The sequence below is a fragment of the Cynocephalus volans genome, chromosome 8 (genome assembly GCF_027409185.1).
Source record: "Cynocephalus volans isolate mCynVol1 chromosome 8, mCynVol1.pri, whole genome shotgun sequence".
Lineage (NCBI taxonomy): Eukaryota > Metazoa > Chordata > Mammalia > Dermoptera > Cynocephalidae > Cynocephalus > Cynocephalus volans.
In genome coordinates this window covers 2259170-2285363 of record NC_084467.1, presented here as the reverse complement: position 1 = coordinate 2285363, position 26194 = coordinate 2259170, and the positions used below count along the sequence as shown (strand labels likewise).

The following is a 26194-nucleotide window of genomic DNA, read 5'->3' as shown; positions in this document are numbered from 1 at the left end:
CCAGCGCTTTTCCACGCAGGAACTTGTGGGCTACAGAGCACTGTTCAGTAAGGTGCGGCAGGAACTGTGATACTCCTCAGGGGAAACTGAGGCCTGAGGTCTCAGCTTCACACACCCCACATGGAGGGCCTCACCCCACCCAGGCCCTCTGCCAGTGGCTCCCATGGCTGGGGTCCCTGGCCCGGGCAGGATGCTCAGGGCTCTCTCCTGCCCCTGCAGATTGTAGAGGGGGCTACTTTGGGCCGGGCTGTGCTCTGCACTGTGACTGCGGGGGTGGATCTGACTGCGACCCTGTCAGTGGGCAGTGCCACTGTGTGGATGGCTACATGGGGCCCACGTGCCGGGAAGGTGAGTTGGGCTTCCCAAGGGAGGGTGCGAGGACACCAGGCCTCCCCAGCCCCACCCCTGGCCGAGGACCTGTCCTCCCCCTACCCCACTGCAGAGTTGGCTGGACCAGGCTAGCCAGAGTGAACCTCAGCTATCCCTGCCTGGTATCTGTGTCCAGTCGGCTTCTGATGGGCGAGGGGTGAGCTCACAGCCACTTAGCCTGCCCAGAGCAGCCCACTCCTCCAGGCCCAGACAGCCACAAGGGTGGGCTGCAAACTGCAGCAGGAGCCTGCAGACAGTTGTGACCCCAGGGGCAGGGCTGGATGAGCCTCAGTGTGGCAGGTGCCGCCCCTCCCTGCTCCGCATGCATGTGTCTGTGGGCGCCAGGGTGTGCACGTTGGCCAGCACATGCATGCACCAGTGGGTGCCAGTACATATGTGTGCAAACGTGCATACATGTGCACCAGCCTCTGTGTACCAGTGCATGTGTGCAATACGTGTGCAGGAATGTGCATGCTGTAGTAAGCTCCTGTACCAGGTGTGTGTGTGCACCAGGTGTCTGCGCATGCTCTACCGCATATGTGTCCACTAGGCACATGTGCTCGTGCCCCAGCGTGTGCATTTGGCATGTGTGCGTTGGGCACATGTGTGTGCTCCAGTGCATGTGTGTGCACACCAGGCTGCACTGTCTTGCCTGTGGCTGCATGCACCCACATGCAGAGTTGGGGGAGGTGGCCCCAGACGTGCCCTCCAGTCGCAGCTAGAACTTGGGGGTGCCCCGCCCCTCTAGCCAGCCTAGTCTTTGCTGGTGCCCCCAGTCAGCTCCCCAGGCCCAGCCTGCTGCAGGTGTTGGGAAGGGTCTCTGCAGAGGCAGTGGGAGGCAGGTGAGAGCCTGCTACGGGCCTGTGCAGGGCAGGACGTGCAGACAGGCAAAGGTGAGGAGCCAGCCCACGTCTCTGCAGTGTGGCTGAGTGTGGATTCCCAACTGGGGGTCCTCGGCTTGGGGGACCCAGATATGGGCCCATTACTGTGTATGTGCATCTTTTTGAGCCTCTCCAAGGCAGCCCTGGCCGCAAACTGTTCAGAGCTGTAAAGATAGGGAGCCCCTCCCACAGCAGTGCCAGGGGTGGGGGTGGTGAGGCTGCAGCTGGTGGCAGATGCTGTCCACAGCGGCATCTGGTGGTCGAGTGTGGCACTGCACCACAGGCTGACTGGCCAACCACGGGCAGAGTGTAGGGCAGGGCCGTGGCATTTAGCTGGAGGTCTCTGGAGCCTGGGCCCCATGGACAGGGCCTCATTGGCTGTCAGGGGTCCTGAGCCCTGCCCCTGCCCTGGAGTGGACTTGGTTTGGACTTGGGTGAAGCCCCTCCCCATCCAGCCCCCAAACCACGCCTCCCACCTCTCCTGCTGCCTGGGGAAGGGAAGGGCTGGGCATGTTCATTTGGGCAGAGGGACTGGCTCCCCCAGTCGCACAGGAGTGGGATGGGGGAAGAGGCTTGCTGGGGAAAGTGGGGTCCCTGCAGGCTGGGGCAGGGTTAGGCCTTGCTGCCCCGTTAACCGTTGCCCACCCAAGAGTGGGGTACTAATGTGACCTCCTGTCTATGCCCCTTCAGGTGGCCCCCCTCAGCTCCCCGAGAGCCCATCCCGAGCCCAGGGCCCAGGTAAGGTAGTGTCATGGTTAAGTCCAAAAAAGGGCCCAACAGGGCAGTGGGTGTTCCTGCTGCTGGGGGACCTCTAGAATCAGGATCTCAGAGATGGGGGCTGGGGCCACAGCTGGGAGGGTGGGTGGGCTGTTTTTCCCTCCTCTGGGCTTAGCTGCTGAGGGGAAGGGTGAGGTGTCGGCCCAGGCCCCTGGCTGTTTCCAGAGCTCTACTCCACCCAAGACTGACCCTCTTTCTCTTTGTCCCCCAGCGGCCACACACCCACCCTCCAGCAGACCAACATCTGGGCTCAGCAGTAGGGTGTCAAGGCACTAGCTGAGGGTGCCCTGCCTCTGGGCTCCAGCCCGAAGGGACCCAGGCTTTGGTGACAACTAAGGAGGGACTCCGTGGGCCCAGGACTCTTGGCCCTGCCCTTCTCTCCAAAGGGCTGTGGACACCTGTGCAGCCTATGGCTCGGTGAGGGTTGTGTGGCCGTGAGGAAGGAGCCCTGCCTGGAACTCTGCAGAACCCCAGCGAGTGGACAGGCCCTAGCTACACGGCTGCACAGGGCGGCAGAACATGCTGAGGAAGCCCTGCCCCGCCCTGCAGCCCCAGGACTGAGGGCAGGTGTGGGGCCCCCACCTTCTGAGCTGGTTCTTCTGGTGCTAGGCCTGGGACTGCTGCAGCTCAGCCGCCGTAGACCTGGAAACGCAGCCCGGCCCCTATTTATGTGGAGGTGTTCGTGGGCAGCTGCGCAAGCCCGCCGCAGCCCTGGGTTGGCTGGAAGCTGCCCTTCCATCTCTTGCCCACATGCAGGTCTGCAGGGCCGTGAGGGGTCTCCAGGCCGCGGCTCAGGTGCCGTGTGGTGCCTAGTACGTTAAAGGAGTAGTGGCTTCCCTGTGGCCTGTGTGTGTGCTGTGTCATGCCGGTTCTGCACGGATCCTCCCAGGGGCACTGAACAGGCATCTCCCCCTGGACCAGGGAGGCCCAGACAAGGTCCCCCAGCCCTTCCTGGGGATGGGGGTGCCACAGAGTCAAGTTCCCGTGCTGGAGAGGAGAACGTCGGGGCTGTCCCAGGCTGGGCCGATGGGTCAGCAAAGCCTGCTCATGGCTCAGATGCACCTGAGCCCTAGAAAGGGGCCAGTCCCAGGACCTGCCTGTGGGGAGAATGGCCCAGGGGAAGGAGGGCAGGGCCCCGAGGGCAGGGCTGGTGTGGAGAGCAGCCTGTGCAGGGCCGACCTGAGTTCAGCTTTTCCCACCTGCCCTACACCAGCCTCAGCAGTGGTGGCAGAGGGGGGACAGGCCATCCTTCTGAGGGGGTGGTGCTCACGGGCCAAGGCAGAGGTCACCTGGAAGGGTGGCACGCAGAGCAGAGGTGGGGGGTGGGGGGCTTCTCCAGAGGGTGGTGGCCAGTGGAGTGGGCTGGACCCAACTGTAACATGGACACTGCCCTGAGACTCTGCCTCCACCTCCCACCCGAAGAAAGCCCCCTTAGGTCTGGGCTGTAGCCCCCTCTCCCCTCCCCTCCAACACCAGTCAAGGTAGCTGATACTCCCAGGGGCACCTGAGGGGTACAGGGAGGATCCCAATGGGCTTGGTCACCCTAGACAGACAGACGACAAGGGAATGACATACAGTAGAGAAAGCCAAGGCAGCAGGCTCCAAAGTAAAGTATTAAGACTCTGAAGTCAATGCAGGGATAAGGGGTGGCAGAGTGGAAACGTGACGTGGAACAGACTGAAAAGACGCGGTTGTAGAGCCTGGGCATGGAAAATGTGCAAGGTGAAGGGGAGCGTCCCACGGACGGGAGAGCGGAAACCCCTCGGTAACGGATTTCCAGCTCGGGAGGCAGCAGAGAGGATTAAAGAGAGAGAGCACACAAAAGCAAGATGAACCGACGGGGGTTTAGGAAGTGTCGATCAGCATCCATGCGGATGAGGTCCTCAAGAAAGAAGGCGCCATCGGCATGAAGCAGGGCGAACAGGCCTTCCCAGCTCTGCAGAGCGGTCTCAGGCTGGAAGGGCGCACAGGGCAAACAAGATACAAACAGAAAAGCCACAGTCCACAGAACTTTAAGAGCATCCGCAGCAAAGGGAAATTCTAAAATGCCCAGAGGAGAAAAGAGAGATGGGAAGCAGCCTGACATTACACTTTACAAGAGAAACACCGGAAGCCAGAAAACAGCCGTGTTCTATCTTCCAGGAGCTGAAGACAACAGTTTTGAAACCTGAATTTTATGTCCTGCTAAACTATCACCGACACACTGTCTCCAAGGCCTCTCAGTACATTTACCACAAAAACCTGATTTGAAAATGCTCTTAGAAAAAGTTCTCCAGCAGGAGGGGAGAGGAACCCGGTGAGCGCTGTGGGAGACGAATTCCCACATTTCCCACGTGGCCCAGCCATTCGAAGAGAATCGAAATACTCCTATTACTCTACAATGGGAACCTCAGACGGTCTCACCGCAGGTGAGCCTCATCCTGCTCGATGGAAGATGTGGACGGTGACCAGCTGCAGAAAGTGCTAAGGCAGAAGATAAGTGCAGATTAATGAGAGAGAAGCAGCCACGAGGATGCTTAGCGTTTACATTGTCCGCAGGAAATCTGATCTGTCCAATGGAAGGCAGGAAAGGAGGGAAAACAGAGCATAATAAAGAGAGAATAGAGTAATAAATCTAATGTAAAATGCTTACAATCGATAATTGAAAAACAGATCCCTAGACTGCATTAAAAATATAATCGACAGTATCTTGACCACAAAAGTTATACTCGAAGGACAGAAAAAGAAACATGCAAAGGAAAGCTGGCCTGGGTGGCTGGTGATTTTCACAAGCTCTTTACAAAAACCAACAGGTTGAACAAACAAGATGCAGTGATGAAAAAATGTGGAGAAGCCTCCACCCATGTTCCATGTGTGTTCATACTTATGGTATATTCTATTCATGTATATACACCTTTGTATCTATGTATATAAACTTTACACTCAGCAAATGGAGAAACATTTAAGAAAACCCAATTTCTTTCTTTGAAGACTAATAAAAAAACTAGCAAGACTGACGAGTTTTTAAACATGAAGCAAGAAAAAAAAAATACAGAAGAAGGGAGAATTAACTACAGACACAATAGAGAGTAACACATAAAAAAAGAATATTATGAACAAATCGGTACCAATAACTTTGAAACCTTAGAAAAATGGATGGATTTTTGGGAAAGCATAAAATGTCAGGATTGGGATAAACAGATATTTAAAAACATGAACAAACCAGTAGTTTAAGTAAATGCAAGTAATAATGAGAGATCTGCCTGCATCTCCCTCTGCCACCAGCCCCTGTAAATCCCACCCTGGCACAGATGTTGGGGTGCATGGTGTACCAGACGTTCAAGACACTGAACCTATCTAATACGATGTGTTCCAGAAACTTTAAACATAGGAAAAGCACCTCACCTCATTTCATGAGGCCTGTATAGAACGTGGTTCTAAAACCAGGTGGGGACGGTACAAGCATCATGGCATGTACGCAAAAATCCTACATAAAGCATTAGCTATTCGAGTAAAAGTATTTAAAAATGTTATCAAGTTGATCAAATGGGGATTGGACTTGGTCAAATGGAAGGACAGTTTAACATCAGAAAATGTGCCGATGTATCCGGGGAGAAGAGAAACCAGACGACTGTCCTGATCGGAGCAAAAAGAACATTCAACAGAGTTCAACACCTGTTTAGGATTTTAATTCTTGGAAAACAGGGGACAGAAGGGAGCTTTCTTGACAGTGGCTATGTGCAAGCGTCATGTTTAGTGGAGAAACCAATGAATTTAGGTCTGGTCAAACGATTCCAGCGCAGAGAGCCCCCCGAGGCGACCGTCACCTGGTCCTGATTGCACGGTTACTGTTCTGCACAGCCCTGACATTACATCCCAGAGCTCGTGGTTGACCGGCCTTCCCCACTGGGTCTGAGGAGGCAGGGGCACTGCTTGCTTCACGCTGGAACCTGGACCTGGATGTGGGTGGGCTCGGTCAACATTGTTGCATCGGTAAATCCCCTTAAGGGTCAAGCATCAGATGATGTCTGCATATGGTCACTCCTCCCCCATCTCAGCAGAGCTCGGAAGGCCCTAAGCAGTAATGTCAGAGGAGGAAAAAACTGGCGGTGAGAGGATCTGTGGGGAAGAGAAAACCCGTTATGGTTTTCAGGGGACAGGATGCCCCCTGTAGAAGACCCAAAAGGGTCAACAGACAAATGGTTACAACTAATGAGAATTCAGCAAGGTTGGCAATAAAATAACATAAAATACATAAATTTCATAAAACCCACAAAACCCAGTAATTCTTCAACACCAGCAACAACCAACTAGAAAATGATACAAAATAAGATACCGTCCAACGTGGCAGCAAGACCCATAAATATATGGGAATGCATCTGAAGAAAGTTTCCTCATTTGCTTAACTCTTTCAGTAGCGGTTTTAAAGGCTTATGAAAGGGACCTGAAAAAGGGAGACAACGGGACGGGGGGGCGGGGGACGAATGTGATGTATAAATGTCACCCCCAGTCCTTAAATCTGATGCAATTCCAGTTTTGAATGAAAGGCCCAGCAACGGAGTCAACAGGTGGCAGCTGGGGGAGCGATCAGCAACGTCTAAAATGGGCAAGGGTCTGATATGGAGAATGGGTACACAGAACGATGCACACAGGAAGTGAGCAGAAGTCATGGTGACCGAATGGCCAGCCAGTGTAAGGAGAGGACGGTCCTGCCAGTACCAGAGATCTGCAACTCAGAACACTGGAATATGGCTTTACTCCTATGAGGGCAAAAGTTAGAGGGTCAGAGCGTTCTAAGTGAAGCACGGGGACTGAGGGACCCCTGAGGGCCCAGCCCACGGCCACCGGAGGGCACGTGAGGAGGGTGCACTACTGCGTGGCTGGCGGTAGAGGGCATCAGGCGCCAGTTAGCAGAAAGGACAAGTCCAGGGCAGTGCAGGCTCTGGAATGTTCTGCAGAGATTAGGAACAATGAGCCAGATGTGCAGACAGTGGCACAGATAGATCCCACGACGGTGCTGCGTGAGATGAGAGGCGGAGATAGGCACACACCCCCTTTATGGAATCACCGCCCCATAAAAGGACACTAGTGTACAGGGACACCCTTGGGTTTGGGGACATAACACATGGGAGGGGTGAAGGCGGAGGAGCGGGAGCAAAAGGAAACGCTCCCGTGGGCCTCCTGGCCCGGCTGCTGATGGACTTAACCCCGTACCTGGATGAAGGCACAGGAGGCCTGGGCTGGGACTCTGGCACTTGTTCTGGATTTGCTGGCGTGGCTGCTCAGGCCCTGCTTTTCTGCTCCTGTGAAGCACACGCCTCCTGCTCCCACCTCCCAGAGGGTGCTAGGGGTGGATGCCCACCTAGAACCAGCCACCGTCCACTCTGCCCACTTAGGGCTGGGCAGTGAGGTTTGCTGACATGAAGGACCACAGCCCTCGGCCTGGCCTTGGCTTCCCCAGCCAGGGTGGCCTTGGGGAAGGGGCTCAGCTGCAAGGCCCCAGCACCAGCCCCCCACTCCCCACTCCCCTGCAGACACACAGTCACCAGGGTGCCCCTGAGGCAAGGCTGGAACATTGGGCACCCCGGCTTTCGGGTCCCACTGGGGCTCCTTTGGGCACAGGCTTTGCTGGGGTAGGCTGGTGTCTTTAGAAGCCTCAGTGGCCCCCTGCAAGCACACTGACCCCAGCAGTGGGTAGAGGGTTTTGGGGCCTCAGTTTCTCCGTTGGCAAAAGGACAGTCTGTATGGGACAAAAGCGTGCCTGAGCCACGCAGCTGGACAGGAGGAGGGGCTGGGCCTGCTGAGCCAGTGTGGCAAGGTCCTCCACAGACAGGAAAGTGCCACCTGGGCACCCAACACTGAAAGGACAGTGTGAGGTCCTTAGAGGAGCAGCTCATCTAGAAGGAGACAGGCTCTCAGTCAGGCAGCCTCCAGTTGGGAGGTGGTGACTGTCCCACTGGGTCCATAGTGGCCCTGTCCTGCTGAGGGGATGACAACACCTGGACCAGCCAGGGCTGGGCTGCAGGCTAAGCAGAGGCCCTTGGAGGGGCTCCAGCCGGCACCTCTTGTGCTCCTCTTCTCCATGGACTCCACCCCTGCCTGGACCCCCAAGGCCTCTCCGTGGCCTGGGCCCTGCGCTGACTCTGCCTGGAGGGGTTTCCTGCCCTGAGCAGCGCAGCCGCCCCCAGGGCCCAGGGCCTGTCTTCCCTCCTCCGGGGCAGCATCTTGCTCCCTTGCTGATGAGGTGGAGTATGCTTTAACAGACAAACACTGAAGCCTGGAGACTGAGTCACCTGCCCTAGGTCACCTGGCTACAGAGTCAGAGGAAACCATCTCCACAGCTTTCCAAACTCACTTTGCTGTTAATGGAACACGTACTTGGCAGGGGAGGAACGGTGGGCCACCCTGCCCCTGCCTGACCCTGACCCTCGGGGGTCAGCGGGGAGAAGGAGCAGGAGGACTACGGGGCAGCTGTTTACACAAAGATGCTGCCCGCCTGCTCCTGCCAAACACGCGCACTCACGCACCCTCCCCCTTGAGCTGCCACCTTGCCCCACAGCAGCTCCAGGAAAAGAGCAGGGAGTCAACCCAGCTCACAGGTGGGAAGATCGAGGCCAGAGATCTCCATCCATCTGGGCAGTGGGAGGGCTGGGCTCCATCTCATGTGGCTCAACCCCCTGACCATGCCTTTCCCTGAGCCCTGGCCCTACACCTTCCTGCCAAGTGGCCTCTGACCAAAGCCCCCACCTTCCCAGGATGGCCCTGCTCAGGCTGCCAGAGGCCATGAGGAGAGGACCTGGCCCTCCCTCCTGGTGCACAACTCCTCCCCCCCTGGCTCAGTGGGCCAGGCTCAGAGCAGCTCCCCCTCACTCAGCCCCTGGCCCAGCCCCCTCCCACTGGTCCAGGCCAACTCCACTCCCTCCTGCACCTGGTCCTGCAGCGGTGCCAGGGCTGGGGACGCAGAAGCTGGCCTCCCAGCATCACCATATCTGGCTCATGTCTGGGTGAGGGAGACACATCCCTGAATTTCCTATAGAAGCCGCAGTCCCCAGTGGATCAGGGCAGATTCTCAGGCGTATCTGGGAGCCCCCATCCCCATGACAGCACTCCCCAAGCCGAGAGGCAGCAGCACCCACTGGCATGGAGCCCGGGAAGGCTGGCAGGGGCTTCCTGGCAGGCCGGGGACCACTCCTCCCACCTGGCCTAGCCCAGGCTGGCCGACCAGCTCAGGGCTGCCTCTCCTGCCTGCAGGTCCCAGGAGGAGACGGGCTAGGAGGGGAGGCCTGTGGGGGTGGGGCTGCCTCCAGGGAGCTCTCCGAAGGCTCTGCTGAAGCGCCAAGTCCTCAGACCCACTGGCCCGGTGGGCCCTTTGAGGTCCGGCTGTTACTGCTCCTGAGCTCCAGCCAGTGGACAGATGTGCCAGAGCCAAGGACAAGCATCGGGGACCATACATGGGGGGGCCCAGGCCCAGCCCATGGCACCTCGGCAATTTCCCTGGGACACAGACTGTCATAGTCTTTGCTTGGGCTCAGATTCACTGTGGAAATCCAAGTGTTGAAGAAATACTTTAATGTCTTTGGAAGTCTCATAGTTGACACTTCCCTACTGGCACTGCAGGGTCCCTCCCTCCGGCTGAACCTCCTCTCAGAACACTTCTTGAAGCACTCAGGGCCCTTCTTGTCCTGCTGTAGGTAGGAGCGGTGTGGGAGGGAGATGGCCCCACATTGTCCTTGCTGATAGCGTTGGCTGTCCTCTATCACTGTCACCCAGGGTGCAGCTGACCCATGCGTGCACAGGAGGGTGTGCAGCACAGTGGCCAGGAGCTGGGGGAGGGCCTGGGCCCGGCTCCTCCCGGGGACTTGGCCTGGGGTCAGGGCTGGTGTGGCCCTAAGAGCTTGCAGAGAGGATGCTCCCTGGGGGCAGGTATGGTCCTCCTCCTGTGAAGTGTCCAGAGCCCAGCGCTGCAGCCGGGGTCTCTTGGCAAAGGACAACCACACTCGCTGGAGCCAGGCACAGCCACTTGCTGGTCGGGGGCCTCAGGCTGCACCTGCCTCAGGCTGCCTCTCGTGGTGCCCGGCTGATGGGCTACACGTCCGTCTCCACCCGCAGCCGCTCCATCCTGCGCACGTTGCCCTCCACAGCCACACGGCTGGTGATGCAGCGCGCGAAGTCCTCGGGGAACCAGCCTGTCTCTCCGTCCCGAAGCCTCTCGCCGTAGAGCCACCCTGAACCCCAACAGGGGCAGAAGGGGTGAGAGAAAGGCTATGGCACCCAGGCCCTGACGCCCACGCCCCCATCCCCTCTGAGCAGGTGCTGGGTCCCTGAGAAGGTGTCGGGGCTGAGCTCAGCCCACCCAGCATGGCCATAGGCTGAGGACACAGCCCTGTTGGCCTGTGCAGGCACCTTCTGGGGCCCTGGTGGAATGGGGACTCAGGAACATGAGTCCTCCCTGATGAAGTCTTTGAGGGAGGAGGCAGGCCGTGGGCACACACGGGTCACCCTGCACCTCGGTGACCTCTGGACCTTCACCCTGACTGTCACTCAGAGCCTGCCTGTCCCCCTGCCCACACCCCAGGCTCACCGTCCTCCTGCTGCAGGACCAGGACCACGTCTGCCTGCTGCAGTGTGATCTCGTCTGCCTGCTTGGCAAAGTAGGCCTTGGTGATCTCCACCTGGGGCAAGTCTGTGTAGGGGGAGCGGACATCAGTGACAGGCTGCCCAGGGCCGGGTAGGCTGGGAGCTCTCCGCAGCCCAGAGGCGGGCAGGGCTCCACCTCCCAACAGCCTCCAGCAGACACATCCCCCAGGGCTGGGTCTCAGGGGGGCCTGGGAAGGCACCCAGGTGTCCCAGCATGGGGACAGGTGGCAGCTTCCCTCAGGCTAACGCAGGGCCCCTCCAGAGGCTGCAGGAGAGGTCCTCCCGCTTTTGGGGCCAAAGCACCCACCTCGGGCAGAGGGCACTCCCTCCCCTGAGAGAGCCAGAGCAGGGCCAGAGCTAGGAGCAACAGATCTATGTGCCACCCTGCTCTGCCCCTGTGGCCTCAGTTTCCCCTAGCTACTGGGCACGGACAGTGTTCTGTCTCTGCTGCATAGAGGGCGAGGCCTCCTGAGAGAGGGAACCCAAGAAGAGAGCTGGGTCTGTGTGGCCAGGTGGGCACATGTACTTGGGGGTGGGGTCCTGTGAGGTGGACTCCCCTCGCCTGGGCTAGTCGCCTGGAGGGCAGATCTGGTGGGGGCAGAAGGCCCACCCCCGCCCTGGGGCTGGGAAAGGGGCCACAGCCCCCACCAGCACTCACCTCCCTTGCTGGTGGGGCCCTGCCCCTCCCTCTCCCTGTATGTCAGCGCCGTGATCCACCGGGCCCGGTCACTCCTGGGGACCAGAGAGAGCGTGAGCAAGGCCTCGCAGCTGACCCCGCCAGCCTGTCCCCTGGCTTCAGAGGCCCATCCTCTGGGGGCATGGTGAGAAGATGGGGGGTGGGGAAAGCGAAGAGAGCTGGCCCCAGGTCATCCGTGCTCCGGCTCAGAGCCAGGTGGCCGCTGCACGCCCAGGCCGCAGACTGCCAGTCCCAGGTGACCCCGTTCCCGGCACTGGGCCTGCCCTCCCGGCCTGTCAGCTTGCTATCTGACACACTCGGCCTCGGTTTCCTTGCCTGGAAAGGGGCCCAGTGCTGGCCAGGGTCACAGGGGACAGGGGAGCTGGGCGGGAGGGAACATGGAGACGGGCCCACTCTCGTGCCTTCCTTCCACAGGGGTCCACAGAGCCCCTACTCGGTGCCTGCACGCATTCTATGCACTGGGCCCGCCCCTCCTGTCCCCTGTGCTCCTGCCCTCTGCACTGTGGGCTGGCTGTCCACAGTGCTGCTCTGTGGCAGGGCGCCGCTGCCTCAGGGCCTTTGCACGGCTGTGGCTCTGCTACATGCCCCTCCCCCCGGCATCCCCAGCCTCCATCCCTCCTCTCCTTTGGGTTTTGACCCAAATGTCACCTTGCCCAGGAGGCCTTCCCTAGTGGCCCCTGCCCCCTTCTCTCCTTGCTTTTTTCCCAGTTGTCACTCCCTTCTGGTTATCTGCTGGTGTGTGTCCCCTCCAGGGACGCAGAATCAAGGACGGGCTGTTTCTGTTTCGTTCATGGCTGTGTCCTGGCACCTATGCAGTGCCCGCCACACGAAAGTGCTCGGAAATTGTTGTGGGATAACAGATGCGGCTGAGCAGACGGACCATCCCTGGGGAGCTGGCGTGCGCGTGGGCCTCGGGTGTCCCCCCCCCAAGCCCCTCTTACGCGGAGTCCGTCGAGAGCAGGATCTGCTCCTGATGCCCCTCACTGTTGTGCAGCAGGGTCACCTGGAAGGGGTAGGGCACGGACGAGCTGCGGTTGCCGCCTCCTGGCAGTGGGAGCTCCGAGGGCTCCAGCTTCTCTGCCTGGACGTGGTCCATCTGGGCATAATCCTGCACCATGTAGCTGTCCTCGCTGTAGGGTGCTGGTGGTCAGTGGGACGTAGTAGCCCGGCTCCCACCTGGCCCCCCTGCAGCAGCCGGAGCCCAGCAGCCACCTGGATGCTCCCGAGAGCCCCCCTGAGCCCGAGGAACAGAGGCCATGAGCTTTGAGGTCCTCCTCATGGCCTGGGCAGGCAGACCTGGGTCCCCAGGCAGAAGCCAGAGCTGGCACAGTGAAAGTCACCTGGTCACCCCGTATTGCTTAGACCCCAACTCTGAGGTTGGAAGGGCTCAGGCCGGCTCCCTCACACTCCTCCTGACCCACAGCCCAGTGTTCATGGAACAGGGCCCACCTTTTCTTCTTGGTGACCACCAGGACGTCATTGAACAGGAACAAGTAACATGTCGGCCGGCTGCTAATTTTCCGGAAAAGCCCAGTTTCTTCCACCAGTAAGAGCTCCCCACGCTTCAGCAGCCAGCGGGAGGCAGAGATCAGCGGGAGGGACTGGGGGGACAGAGCCAGAGGGATGAACAAGTCCCCTGGCAGGGGGCAAGGATGGGTGGGGACCGATTGCTGCCCCCAGGAACTGGGTGACCAGCTGGCCATCCCCATTGGGGCTGGACAGAGGAGGGGACTATGGGACGCGTCCAGGCCATAAATAAAGGCTGTTCGGTCAGCTGACAAGTGCCAGCTCCACCAGGCCCTGGGCCCAGACGCTGCCCAGCAGCCCAGCACAGCCCAGCCGGCCTCCAGCCAGGCCCATGGGCTTGCTGGGCACCCACTGAATGTCCCACCCGAGCAGAGGCCAGTCCTGGGGAAGGCTCCACGCACCCCTCGCCTCAGTGTGGGGCGGGCAATGGCTTCTGCCCACAGACTCAGCAGCTCCTGGGAGCGAGGGCCTGGTCAGGCCTGGCGCCAGGGTGGGAAGAGCCAGCCTGCTCAGGACGGCCACATTCTGGTGTCTAGGGGCCTTCTGACCCCCAATTCACAGAGTCCCCTGCCCCACCTGGTGCTAAGTTGGTGGAGCTGGGTGGGGGTGGAGGGATCACAAAGATGGGGGGACGGGTGGGCAGAGCAAGAGTGAGCAGAAATGTGCACAGCCCCACCTGTCCCCAAACACAGGTCTCGACACCCCCACCCACTGCGGACTCTGAACCCCCAGCACCTCCCACCTCTGGGCCTTTGCCCCTGCCGCTCCCCCATCTGGATCCACCTACTCTCCCCAGCCCCCTTGCCCATCTGAAGCACCGACTTCAAGACCACAGGGGTTGGGAGCCCAACTCGGGGTCCGCCGGGCCTGGGATCAGCCCTGCTCTGGCCAGGCCTGGGATCTGTACTGCACCACAGACGCGAGAAGATCAGGAGCCAAGCACATGGCCTGCATGGGGTGTGGGCTCAGCGATGGCGGCTGGAGGTCACCACCCTGACACCTCCTCCATGATCATAGCCCACCCTGGCCCATCCAAGGGGCCCCTCCCCTTGCCGGGACCTCTGAGCCCTTTGCTCCTGCTCGGTGGCCCTGACCTATGGCAGCCTCTAACTTATCACCCAAACCAGGGCACCTGCGAAGGGCAAAAGGGCAAAAGTGGACAGGGCAGCAGAACAAGAGGCCCAGGCATGTCCACCTGCAGGGGTGGCCACTGGGGCCACCCTGGACAACACGAGGACAAAGCCAGTCTGTGGGGTCGTGGGGGCAGAGGTCTGAGCCCTGCCTGCTTGGGAGGGGGTTTGGGGTTGCCCAGGCCCAGGCTGGAAGTATTTTGCCTCTTCCCCAGAATCCAAGCCTCGCAGGGAAACCTGAGAGCTGAAACCTGAGGTTCCCCTCTCTCCTCAGTCAGGTCCTACCCAGCCTCTGACAGGCCAGCAAGGAGCCCTGGCCCAAGGTGAGCCCATCGACTGGGCCTGCCGCCTGCTGACCCCTGGGCTCAATCACCCAGGGACTGGGCCTGCCCTCTGCTCATGCAGTCCTGGGGCTGGGGGCAAGGGCCGGAGAGAGCTGCGCACCCACTCAGCCTTGGCAGGAGGGCTGTGAAGCTGAGTGGGGGCAGGGGTGCACAAGCGATGCTCCCAGATGGGGAAACTGAGGCCTGGAGAGATCAAAGGCACTCCCAAAGCCTCCCTCCTGCCCACAGGCCCCGGGGATGCAAACCCTGACCTCAGACAGAGGATAACAGGGAAAGCCAGGTGGGGAGTGGTCTGAGAGAGGCCTGCGGTGCCCAAGGCGGGCCACTGAATGCCTGGGGACGGCATGGCACCTACCTTGACTTTTCCAAAGTCCAGCTGCGTGTGCAGTGTGTACAGCTGCTCCATGCGCTCCATCCTGTGGGCTCCATCATTGCACTGCCGCACCAGCTGCAGGGGGTGCGTGCTCGGTGGGAGCCATGGCCTGGCCCACTGAGTGTGCCCGTCCCCACCAGGCATGCCGGGCCCCTGCCCAGTGCACCCAGGCTTCACCTGCCTGCCAACCGCTGCCTGCCCACGATGCCTGTCCTCATGGGTGGTTCTGGGCTGGCCTTAGCCCCCGCCATGCCATGGGCTCACCGATTATGTGAGCTCCACTGGATCTGGGTTTCCATCTCCCCATCGGTGCCACAAAAAACTCGGGGTGGATAATCCAAGACCCCTCCCTGCCCCAGGTCTATGCCATTGGGTGGGGTGGGAGTGGCCAGCACTGAGGATGGCGCTGGAGGTGGACGTGGTGCGCCCTGCCCTACATCCCATCTTTTCAGCCCCAGTCCCTGCCTCACCTTACTGATGGCCTTCAGGGCGCGGCTGGCAGCCTTGTACCTCTCGGGGTGGCCCTGGGTCTTGAGGCAGAGTGTCTGGAAAGGACCCACGATGTGAGGCACCAAGCCTCTCCCACATCCCAGGCATAGCAGCCTGTCCCCTCGTGGGGCAGGGGCTCACCTACCAACTTCAGACACCGACTGGTGGCTGCAGAGGGCTCCTGCTGGGCCCCACCAGTGCACACAGTCCCCAAGTGGCCTCTGCACCACCTGGGGCTCTCAGGGCAGGCCAGGTTGGGTTGGAATGGGAGCCAGCACCACGCCCCAGGACCCACCTCTTCCCATCCCTGGCCATATCCGTCCAGCCTTGGGATGGCCAGTGGAGATCCTCCTCTGCCAGCCCCATTTCTACACTCCCCAGGGGTCCCAGAGAGTCTGAGGTTTTGTGTGTCTTGGGCAGCCGACCCCGAGCACCCTTTGAGCACCTGTGCAGCCTGTGGGGGCTTAGCTCGGATGCTGGCACGTGTGTCTGTGTGCACATGCCTGCATATGTGCGTGCATGTGTCTGCATGTGTGCATGTGTCTGCATGTGTGTATGCACGTAAGCGTGTGTGCACCCTTCACCCACTGAGCCCCTCTGCCCTGTGGGCTGGCATCTCCGAGACACTGGCCATGCCAGGGAATCCCTCTGAGCCCCTTTCTCCACCCAAGAGATGGGAGAGCTAGGGGTGCGTGGGTGACCTCAGAGGGCCACCACGGCAGGGAGGTCTGGGGAAGGGGGATCGGCAGGTCTGGGTGCACCGGTTCCAATTCATCAATATGAGTCAACCTCATGAACCACCCGTAGGTGAGCAGGGTTCCGCCAGTGCTGCAGCAGCCCTGGCACGGTGAGCTGTGGGTGACAGCAGTTACCGTAGCGACCGTGGGCCATACCGATTATTAAAGTCATCTTAGAATCGTTGTCACAGCTGTTAGAATAGCACAGGTAGGCAGAGTGTGGAAGAAAAGGCCATGAGGGAGCAACGTTTGACTGAAGGTGGGGTCTCCAGTGGTGGGACCCCAGCAGCGCAGCTCCCACAGCTGGCCAACTACAGGCCACCCTGCCCCAGGCCTGCTTCCCTCGGGCTGATGCCTGGCTGGGTACTCACATCCGTCAGCAGGGGCAGCCGGGTCACCCTCTGCATGGGGAGGATGAGGAAGGAGATCATGGGCAAGCTCCCGCATGCGGGCCGCTTCTCGATCTCTCTCAGGACCTCGCGGAAGGCTGCGTTGCTGCTCCTGCAAGAGAGGATGGAGCTGTCCCTCCAGGTGCAGAAATCAGGCAGAACCTACGGAAGCCAGGCTGCGAGCAGGAATGTGCTTCAGGAGACCAAGGTGCCAGATTCTCCCAGGCTCCCTGGGACCCCGGAGATGACCCACTCACGTCAGCTTCTGCAGGGTGCGCTGCTGGTAGACCTCGTTGGAGCAGTAGGCGACGTAGGGGTGGAAGTGCTTCTCAGCGTGCTCCTCCAAGATGTCGCTGATGTCCTCCACACACACCTGTGCCTTGTGCCGCTGCTCCAGGTCCTCGAAGAACCTGCAGGCGTGCAAGGGTGAGGGTCCTGGTTGTTCACCGCCACAAGTGCATGTACACACATCATGCAGATGTACATATGCACGTGTGCACATGGAATACAGGTGTGCATATGCCCACACGTATGTACACGCAACAAATATGGACACAGGCACACATGTGTGCACACAATACAGATGTACATATGCATGCACACACAATACGGATGTGCATATGCACACATGTACGTGCAGTGCAGATGTGCATATGCCTGCACACACACACACACACACACACACACACACACATACACACACAAACACACAAACACGGCAGGAACCAAGCTAAGTTCCTGGAGGTGCATGGAGCAGGTGCTTGGTAGGGTGGCTGCCCAAGCCGATGGGACCTCATCTAGGACCTGGGCCAGTGTTCTCTGCAGAGCACTGTGAGCCACAGCTCTCCCATGGACACCCGAGAACAGAGCAGCTCCTTACACCTGAAATACCCGGGTGCTCGCCCTGGCCCTTGGCAGCAGCACCCACCCTGGGCCTGCCCCGGCAAGAAGCTCAAGGACAGAAACTCTGCCACAGGTGAGGGAAACATAAGTGCCTGTCTCCTGATCACACTGGGGGGGGCAACACCTGGGGCCCTGAGGGATCAGAGAGGTCTCCCGCCTCCAAGGACATGTCCCACATCTTGGTGGCACTGCCGGCAAGCTCCCTGCTGGGCTTCACGGACCATCCACTTTCACTGAGTCCCACCCTGTTCTGGGCGGGCAGTCAAGGCTAGGGTGGGGGGCGAGACTCCCTGGAGGTGACTGCCACCCCTCACCTCCTCCACACCCTGGCCTTGGTCCAGGGTGATGTGGGTGACGTGAGCTAACACTCAGTCAGAGCGTGGCCCAGGGTCAGCCCAGGGTTCTGCTGCCACAGGCTGCCACTGCCACTGTGCTGGGCCCAGCTGGACTGCGATGGTTGCCTGGTGTGTGAGGCTGAGGGCTGCAGCCTCCAGTCCATCCTGTAGACCCCGAGACTGCTGGACTCTGAGGTCCCACCCACCTCTCCAGGCCCCAACAGCTCTGTCTGTCTGAAAAGCCCCTTCCCCAGCTGGCAGGCAGGCAGGGGCTCTTCAGGACTCCCTGCTCACTGGGCCCCGGCTGGACCCTCCACCCATGCGGGGACTGCGCTTCCTGCAAGTGGGAACATTCTGAGAGCCTCTGGCCCTTGAGAAGCCCTGGCAGACGGGATGGCATGTCAGGAACGGAGGTCCCTGTGGACAAAGACTCCAGAGGGAGTGGTAGGCCCAAGCTGCCTGAATGCAGGCCACCACACGTGTGTGCAGGGGCAGGCCAGGCGGTCGGCACTTCCAATGGGCGACTCCAAGGGTTTCCAAGAAAGGTCTGGGAGAGCCTATCATCAGCCACTGACCCAGAATAGCATGTATTCTTGGGGGAAGGGGCACTGTGAATGACCAGGAGCGGCGGGGACCCAGCTGGGGGAGGAGGCCAGAGTGTCCCACCCTGGGGACAGCAATGACCAGTCTGAAGCCCTGTGGAGTCAGAGGCAAACGCTCAGCTGCTCATTGCAAAGGGGACCACACTCAGAGCACATAGAGTCTGCACAGCGCGGGTCAGCACTGGGGCAGGGGCAGCTGTCATCCCAGACGCCCCCGCCTCCCCCGACACCACCACGGCTGAGTCAGAGGTTGGGAGTTTCCCACGACCAGTCACTGAAGCTCTACAGGAAGCCTCCGTCTCCAGGAATGAGACAGCACCCCCCCACCGTGGCCCTGAAACTTCCTGGGGGCCACCCCGTGGGCAGCAGACTGGGTGGGATTCAGCGAGGGGTGGGCTGATATTGTCCTGAAGGAACCAGCAGCCCAGCCCCACTTGCGCGGCGCCACATGACCCAGCCATCTCTACGACCCCACCCACGTCCGCGATGGGCCCCAAGGCACCCACCCCATTGGGTCAGCCACAAGGCCAAGGCTCAGAGGCAGGATGACGCCCTGGGTTTCCTGAGAAACAGGGAGGCGCAGGGCTGAGCCTGCACAGCGCACACCTGAACTGCGCCCTCCGAGGAATTACATGCGCGTGCACGCTCATCGGGCATGCGCACACACCCCCACGCGGGCCTGCAGCGCACGCCCACCCTCCTCCACCTCCATCCTCCACCTCCACGCCCTGCAACCAGAGCCTGGGTTGGCCACCAGACACCTCTAGGCGAACATGATCCGGGGCGGCAACTCGAGGCTGCCTCTTGCCCAGTGAGTGCCCCGCAGGTGCTGCGCACTTGGGTCATGGGCCCTCTGCGCCTGGTGTCGTGGTGGGCATGTGCCCATCAGCAGGCAGAAAAGAGCCCCACCCCTCAGGAATGTCCAGGACGCCCACATCCCCCGTGCCCAACCTGTCCCCTGGGGCCAGCTCTCGGAGGTTGTCATGCTCTGTCCAAGCAGCTGCTATAAACCATCCCATCCACAGATGCAGGCCAGGGCTCTCCCAGAGCCTGCCAAGAAGCGGGGACCCAGACCCAGTGACCACAGAATGGGAAGGCTGTGGTGCGGGCTCACTTCTGACTGGCGCCCAGGACGTCCAGGATGTTAGAGAAAAGGTGGTGGTGCTCTGTCTGCGTCATGGTGGCCCGCAGCTCTCTGGACTGCAGGAACTCGGCCACCAGGATGCTCAGGCTGTGCTGGTAGGAAAACTCGGACGTGAGGATTTCGAAGATGGCCTGCGGCAAGAGGAGACGATGTGGCACAGCCCCCGAGAGGGGCCTGGACGCACCACCCCCCCAAGCGTGCGTGTGACAAGTGCTCGGGACCAGAGGATGTGATCTGGGAGGCAGGGGCAGGTGGGGACGTGGGTCCATGCGCAGACCCTGGATGGGGCTGTGAGCCTGGGGATGTGAGCCCCAAGTCCTGGGGTTTGTGCTTGACTACCGTGAGCTATGTGACACTGGGCAGGGCTCCCGTCCTCATCTCAGAAGTGGGTAGTGGTAGCCCCCACCCCGAGGCTGCCCTGAGGACTGCACAGGGGCTCAGGGAGTGCCTGGCACGGGGTGGGGGCGAGAAGCCCTCAGCTGTCACGACGGTGCCCAGCCCAGGAGGTGGCCAGTGGGTGGGTGGCAACGTCCCTGTGGCTCCTGCCCATCCCCCCCGGGGTGCTGTGTGGCCCACACCTCAGGCCGCATAACCTGCTCCGTGGCCTCACCTCCTGCCTCTTGCGCTCCTCAGTGGACAGCCTGTCCAGGATGCCTGACTCCATCACCTGAGGGGACACAGGCCCAGGGGTTACAGGCAGCATGTCCTGGAAGCGGAGCCAAACTCTGCCCTGTCCTCCCTCTGCTGGACTGAGCCAGCGTGGAGGACAGTCAGGCCCAGATGAAGTGGGAGCCCAGGCTGGCCCAGGCAGAGCTGCCCTGCATGGAGCAGCTGCGGCCACCGTAGGTGGGGAGGGGCTCTTGTCCCGAAGATGTTCCCAGGGGATGGCGAGGCGCAGAGCCCACCAGGGAGGGACAATGTGGAGGGCAGGACCATGACACAGACAGCAGGTACATTGGCACCCTGCCCGAGAGGTGCAGGTGACACCAGTGTGCCAGCATGGTGGCATCGCCAGAGCTCTACCTCCTGGGGTTCCATGGCTGGCAGCTGCCTTGGCCAGAGCATGGCTCATCTGGCACAGCATGCCGAGTCCCTGAAGAGCACGCCTGGACAGGCTGGCCACTGCACTGCCCAGGTGCCCCCTCTGCAGGACCACGGCCACCCCAGCTGGTGCCATCTGCTGCCCTCCGCCCAGCCCCCACGCCTCCTTCTTCCCAAGCTTGATCAGGCTGGGGTCAGAATCGCAGGCAGTGTCACCAGAGTGCATTGTCCTGGACGCCACCCCAGACTAGGGGAGAGCATGCACACCCAGCTCCCAGCACTTCGACCTTTCCATCTATGGACAGGTAGCCTCCCTGCCTGCCCTCACCCCCTTGCTGGGTGCCCCCCCGGCCGAGGGTCCCACAACACACAGTAGTGTGGAGCACTGTGAGCGGTCACAGTGCTGCGCCCCCTCATCCCACACAGGATGGCAGACAAGCAGCCCCATTGTACTGTAGATGGAGAAAGAGCCAGGCCCCGCCTGCCTGACACACCCACGCTCTGCAGCAGTCCCCTCCCACGGCCCTCAGAGGACAGGGTCACGAGTCTGTCCACCCATGGCTGGCTGTGCCCTCGTAGGGTAGCAGGCGCCCCTCTTACACACTGAGAGCCTAACAGCCCTGCAGAGTGGGGACAGGCCATTTTCACATGTGGAAAGTGAGTAGGTGGCCTGGCCCTGGAACACGGCCGTGTTGAAACCAAGCCTGGCCCCAGACCCTGGGCCCTCCCCTCCCCGACGGCCTCCCTACGCGGACCCTCCAGCCTTTCCCTGGGGCAGAGCCAGGGAAGGGGGTCCCTGTAGGGCAGAGGGCAGTCTGAGCAGATCGCCTGTTATGACGGCAAGAGACAAACTTGAGTTCCCAGTGACCACCCCCAAGGTGTGGAGCCAGCCCAGCAGGGACATGGGGAAGACCCCCCAGGGCAAGCTAGGCACAGCCAAGGGGTTTCGGGAAAGGTTGCCCGCCCTTCCTGGGAGGACCTGGGCTGGCTGCATGGGGCTGGCATCACGGGGACGGGAGGAGAAACGGCCAGGTGGCCTCCTGTGACCCCACCTGCCTCTCTGGGCTAGCTTCACCCACCACCCTGGCCCTACCTCTGGGAGCTGGCTCCAGGTGACGGGGGCAGGTCGGTAGCTCTTGACCACGATGGTGGTGTCCACCTTCTGGGCTCCCTCGGGGCTGGAGGGCTCATCGAGCACGTCGTCGTCAGACTCCTGGCTGGTGTTCAGGCCCCGCTCCCGGATCTCCTGGTAGAGCCGGGGGTCTGGAGGGAGGAAGAGTCACCTGCAGGCCTGGGGTCTCCAAGGAGGCCTGGACCGTAGAGCCCCTGAGAGCATCAGGCAGCGCAGAGCTCCCCGGGGCAGGCTCCCCTTGGGTGGGCTGGCTCCCATGGCTGTGCACGCTGAGCCCAGGAGATAGGCGGCGGCCCAGTGCAGAATGTGGCACCGTCAGACCAGGGCTGAGCTAACACACCAGAGCACCCGCAGGGGCTGGCTGGGCCTGCCTGGGGGAGGGAGGCTCTGGGTGGGCCTGCCCCTGGCTGGGCCGCAGGGCACTGGGCACTCCATCCTAGCGGGCCAGCCACCTCCCCTCGGCCTCCCTGTGGGGTGTCCTTGCTGTCCCACCCTACAGCAAACTAAACACGGTACTCTGGGTGAAAGCCATCATCCCCCACTGACCCTCCCCACGCTGGGCTCCCTTTCAACCTTGGAGACTCCAGGCAGTGAACTGGTCTCACCTCGGTCCCACTGGCATGGCCACTACGGGCTGGGCCCAGCACACACGTGGGGTGCTCAGGGTAAGTGTGCGGTCCCTGTCCCCTAACCTTGGGATCACACAGAGGGAGTCCAAGGGAACGTTCTAGACCTTTCTAGATCCATCCGAGCTGCATGGTCACACCAGCCTCTGGGACCTCAGCCCCTAGAAGAATCCCATCAAGCATGTCCTCCAAGACCCCAGAATCCCAACCCCCCAGAATGGCTCCAGTAAGACCAGGTTCCCGAAGCCACTCACCGTCCTTGAAGGAGCCCTTGTGTGCATGCTTCCGTCCCAGTGTCCTCTGCACAAACGACACACACAAACCCCCGCAGTCAGTGGGAGGTGGGCAGGTGTGGAGCCACAGCAATGCTGCTGCCCAGGGCCCAGAGGCCTCACCCCCTCATGTGCAAAGCCATGCCCAAGGGGAGGGGGCTCTGTTGGGCACAGAAGGCACTCATGAGGGTCTCAGGGCCGCCAAGCAGAGGCTAGGGCAGGTGGAATAGGGGCTCAGAGCAGGGAACCGAGGACTGGGCAGGTCCAGGAGGGTTGCCTGAAGGAGGAGGAAGGGCTGAACTCATTGAGAGGGAATGCTCAGGAGAGAGGGGTGTGGGACCCCGAGAATTCTGAGTGGCCCTGGAGGGAAGCCAGAGGCAGGACGGGTGTGGTTGGAGAGGGCTGAGAAAGGATGGTGGGGCTGTACCCTGGCCCCCTCAGAGACCAGGACCTGGGTGGCAGGAAGAGCCAGGACTGGCCAGGTCATGTCCAGCTCCTAGCATAGGCCTCAAGGACGGGTGGTGGAGGCGACTGGGTGGCAGGGTTCTTGGGGAGCCCCCACCCTCTGGCTGGTCCCCACCCTGCAGCTGCCCAGCTCAGAGCCCACCCTTCTTGGCTGGGACCCACCATTTCCCTGACCTCACAGATGTGCAGATTACAGGAAAGCAGGGGCTGGTTTCTCAGAACAAGTTGGGGCCTGAAAAGTCCTCTTGCGGTTGGGAACTTGCGGCACTCCCAGCTGCACCTGGCCTGGCACCCTCTGCCCTCTACCCTGGTGCCCCCAGCCCTCCGCCTCCAGGTCTGGGTGTGGGCCCTGGCCTCTGTCCTCTTCCTGGTCTCTCCCGTCCTTCCTGCCTCTGCTCTAACCCTCCTGGCTCCAGGACCCTCCCTTGGCTGAGGCCACAGGGAACCCCCTCTTCTGTGCTCCCACCATGCCCTGAGCTGCCCCAGCCAGCCCTTGGTACCCCTGCCAGCCTGGTAGCTGTCCTAGGACGGGATCGTGCCCTCTGAGCTCCCCCCAGCACCAAGATGTAGGGGTGTTCAGGAAACACCCGCAGGACGTGCAGGTCAGCAGTGACTGAGTGAATGAATGAGTGAAAGAATGAGTGAATGAATGAATGAGCGAGTGAATGAATGAATGAGCAAGTGAATAAATGAATGAGTGAATGAGTGGGTGAGTGTTGAATGAGTGAGCGAATGGGTGAGTGAGCGAATGAGTGAGTCAGCGAATGAGTGAGTGAGTGAGCGAATGAACGAGTGAGCGAGTGAGTAAGTAAATGAATGAGCGAGTCAGTGAGTGAGTGAGCGAATGAGCGAGTGAGCGAGCAAGTAAATGAATGAGTGAGTGAGTGAGTGAATGAGCGAGTGAGTGAGTGAATGAGTGGGTGGGTGAGTGAAGGGCCCTGCAGGCCTGGCCCTGGGCGGTGTAGGGCCCACAGCAGAGGTCCCGAGGCAGTTTCGGGGGTCTGGCACCTCAGGTAGGCACGTCAGAGGAGAGGCATGACCAAGGATGGTGGCTGGCACTGGGGACACGGGGCCACCTCGGCCACCATTGGCCTCCAGTGGAAGCTTGAGGCCCGGCCATGCTGCAGGCTGGGCAGCTGCGGTGCTGGCCATCATCATGAGCTCAGCTTTGCTGGGCTCAGCTCATGGTCTGGGCAGGAGCACAGGGCACAGGAGACAGCAGGGATGGCAACAGGATGGGGCAGGGGGCTGATGTCCCCAAGTGAGCATGCCCTTCCCACAGACACTGAGCCCAGCTCTTGGCACCTATGGCTGGCTGCATTCTATTCTCTAGAGAGTGCCAAGGTAGGACCACGTTATCTTCACTCACACGTGGGGAAGCTGAAGCTCAGGAAGGTTCAGGAACTTGCCAGGGCTCACGCTGCAGCAGAGCCCCACCCCAGACCCCTCGCTGGGGTTGCCTGTGTGCCTGGGGCTGCTTTCCGGGCAAGTCTGAGCGAGGAACCCAACAAAAGAGATGCCCCTGGGGCCAGACCTGCTTCTGTCCTGCATTCCTGAGGAAGTGCCAGGCTTCCACGGCTGCTGGAGACCAACCAACAGGTGGGCCCTGGCCAGCTCACCTCCTTACCCCCCACACCTGGCCCCTGCCCACCAGGTGAGGAGCCCTGGCAGGGTGGTCAGAGCTGCAGGCCTGGCCAGGGTGGGTACCTCCCTGAGCGTGGACTTTAGTTCTGCAGCTATCCACAACAAAGGCCCAGCCCCCAGCCACAGGGGGTGGTGACTCAAAGGGCAGGATACTGGGTCCAGGAGCCCCAGCCAGCTCCTCCCCCTCGGTCCCAGTGACATGGGTGGTCTGGGCTGCGTCTCTGCACAGGGAAGGGTGGACTGCCCGCTGTACCCCAGTCCTGGGAGCCACTGAGGGCAGACAGGGAAGGGAGGGATGTGTGCAGAGGGAGCCTGCAGACTTCTCCCGAGCTAGGGGCAGCCGGGAAGCTGCCCCTCCCCAGTCCCTGTTGGGAGCCCCTTTGTAGACTGAGCCCAGGCTGGTCGCTGCGGCAAAGTCTTCTGTGAAAGCTGTCACTCAGGCCGGCTCCCGTGTGGGGTGCAGAGACAGGACAGTCCCTCTGAGGCTCTGCTCTCCATTCTGACTGGGAGTGGGGATGCCAGAGTCTGGGGCCTGGGCAGAACCTTGACCTTACTCAGCCTCATCTGCCTCGTCTGCAAAATGGGATGTTTACATTCTCGGCCTGGTCTTGGGCTTAATGGGAATGAACTCGTCTCCAGAGCCTGCATACAGGAAGTGCTCGCTACATGGCAGCTGTCATGAGGCCTACAAGTCCCCTCCCCGTTGTTGAGGTGGGCAGGCCCCTACCTTATTTCTGGCTGGTCCCCGGGTGGGAGGCTGGCTGGGCTCCTCAGCCAGGGTCTGGAGCTTGGGGCTGAGCAGGACAGAGTTCCCGTTGCCACCGGGCATCCCCAGGCCCTTCATGGCTGCCCGGTAGGACTGGTTTCTTAGATTTCGCCTCAGCATCCCCCCGGGGCCCATGTCCATGTCCATATCATCCAGGGAGAAGCTGGGGGCTGAGAAGAGCTGGGGGTCCCGCCGGGCAGCCTCCTTGCTGAGCACGGCCGCCCCGAAGCTCTGGTGACGGGCAGGGGTCTTTGCCTTGCTGGTCATGGCAAGGCTCCTGGGGATCAGCTGCTCAGTGCCCATCTTAAGGGCAGCGGGGCTCTGCGTGCTCAGGATGATGGGCCGTAGTGCCTCACGCCCTGGGGGTGGTGGCTGTGGGGGTGCCGGGGCTTCAGGCCGGAAGGCGGCATTGGCCCCGACTGGCAGGGACTCCCGGACCATTGGGAGTCCAGATGCCGGGTTCCCGCTGGCATCGAGCCGCAGCTCCGAGTGGAAGCGGTACTCCAGGAGCTTCTCTTCCAACGAGCGGTCCGAGTGCCGCTGGGACATTCTGGGGAGCTACAGGGTCCTGTGGGGAAGGCCAGAGGTGAGGGACGCAGGCCTCTCTCTCTCGTTCCTCTCTGATGTCCACCCCACTGGCCTCCTGCACACAGACCCCAACTGCTTCTCATCATCACCCGCCCTGGCCAGAGCCCGGCATGGCTCCCGGGACACAGTGTGCATGGGACAGTGACACAGCTGGGAGCAGAGCTGGCAGCAACACAGACCTAATCACCAGGAGCCTCCCCGGGGAGGTGAAGCACAGTGGCCAGGGGCAGCCTCACGCCTGCTCCTGCTGATGGGCTGATTTGAGGACAGAAGCTGGACGCTTGCTGGGACTGGGGCAGGTGGCTGGTTCTCCAAGCTCTGAGGGCCCAGGAGGGAGCAGCCTGCAT

General features: G+C 61.0%; 2 protein-coding genes across 2 annotated transcripts in view; one reads left to right on the top strand and one right to left on the bottom strand.

The window, feature by feature from the left end:
• The window catches only part of MEGF6 (multiple EGF like domains 6), a 113553-nt gene extending 104032 nt beyond the window's left edge, over positions 1-9521 (top strand). The window contains exons 36-42 of the mRNA XM_063105686.1: positions 220-348; positions 1941-1988; positions 2239-2296; positions 2414-2444; positions 2637-2822; positions 8762-9010; positions 9111-9521. Coding sequence (XP_062961756.1) covers positions 220-348; positions 1941-1988; positions 2239-2296; positions 2414-2444; positions 2637-2822; positions 8762-9010; positions 9111-9521 — 1112 coding nt within the window. The remainder of the gene's footprint in view (positions 1-219; positions 349-1940; positions 1989-2238; positions 2297-2413; positions 2445-2636; positions 2823-8761; positions 9011-9110) is intronic.
• Positions 9522-9951: 430 nt separating this feature from the next.
• On the bottom strand, positions 9952-25808 carry ARHGEF16 (Rho guanine nucleotide exchange factor 16). The gene is made up of 14 exons (XM_063106906.1): positions 25221-25808; positions 22367-22412; positions 21448-21617; positions 19924-19980; positions 19284-19444; positions 16587-16739; positions 16312-16441; positions 15185-15259; positions 14697-14789; positions 12790-12941; positions 12282-12470; positions 11302-11375; positions 10588-10689; positions 9952-10231 (listed from the first exon to the last, which is right to left on the bottom strand). Exons 1-14 carry the CDS (start codon positions 25806-25808, stop codon positions 10092-10094), a joined length of 2130 nt encoding a protein of 709 aa, XP_062962976.1. The 3' UTR covers positions 9952-10091.
• Between the last annotated feature and the right edge of the window lie 386 nt (positions 25809-26194).

Coding starts and splice junctions, on each gene's coding strand:
- ARHGEF16 (XM_063106906.1), bottom strand. CDS start 25,808: ATGTCCCAGCGGCACTCGGACCGCTCGTTGGAAGAGAAGCTCCTGGAG. Junction 16,740..19,283: donor GTCCTGGGCGCCAGTCAGAA/GTGAGCCCGCAC, acceptor GCACGCCTGCAG/GTTCTTCGAGGACCTGGAGC. Junction 12,471..12,789: donor GTGGTCACCAAGAAGAAAAG/GTGGGCCCTGTT, acceptor AGCACCCTACAG/CGAGGACAGCTACATGGTGC.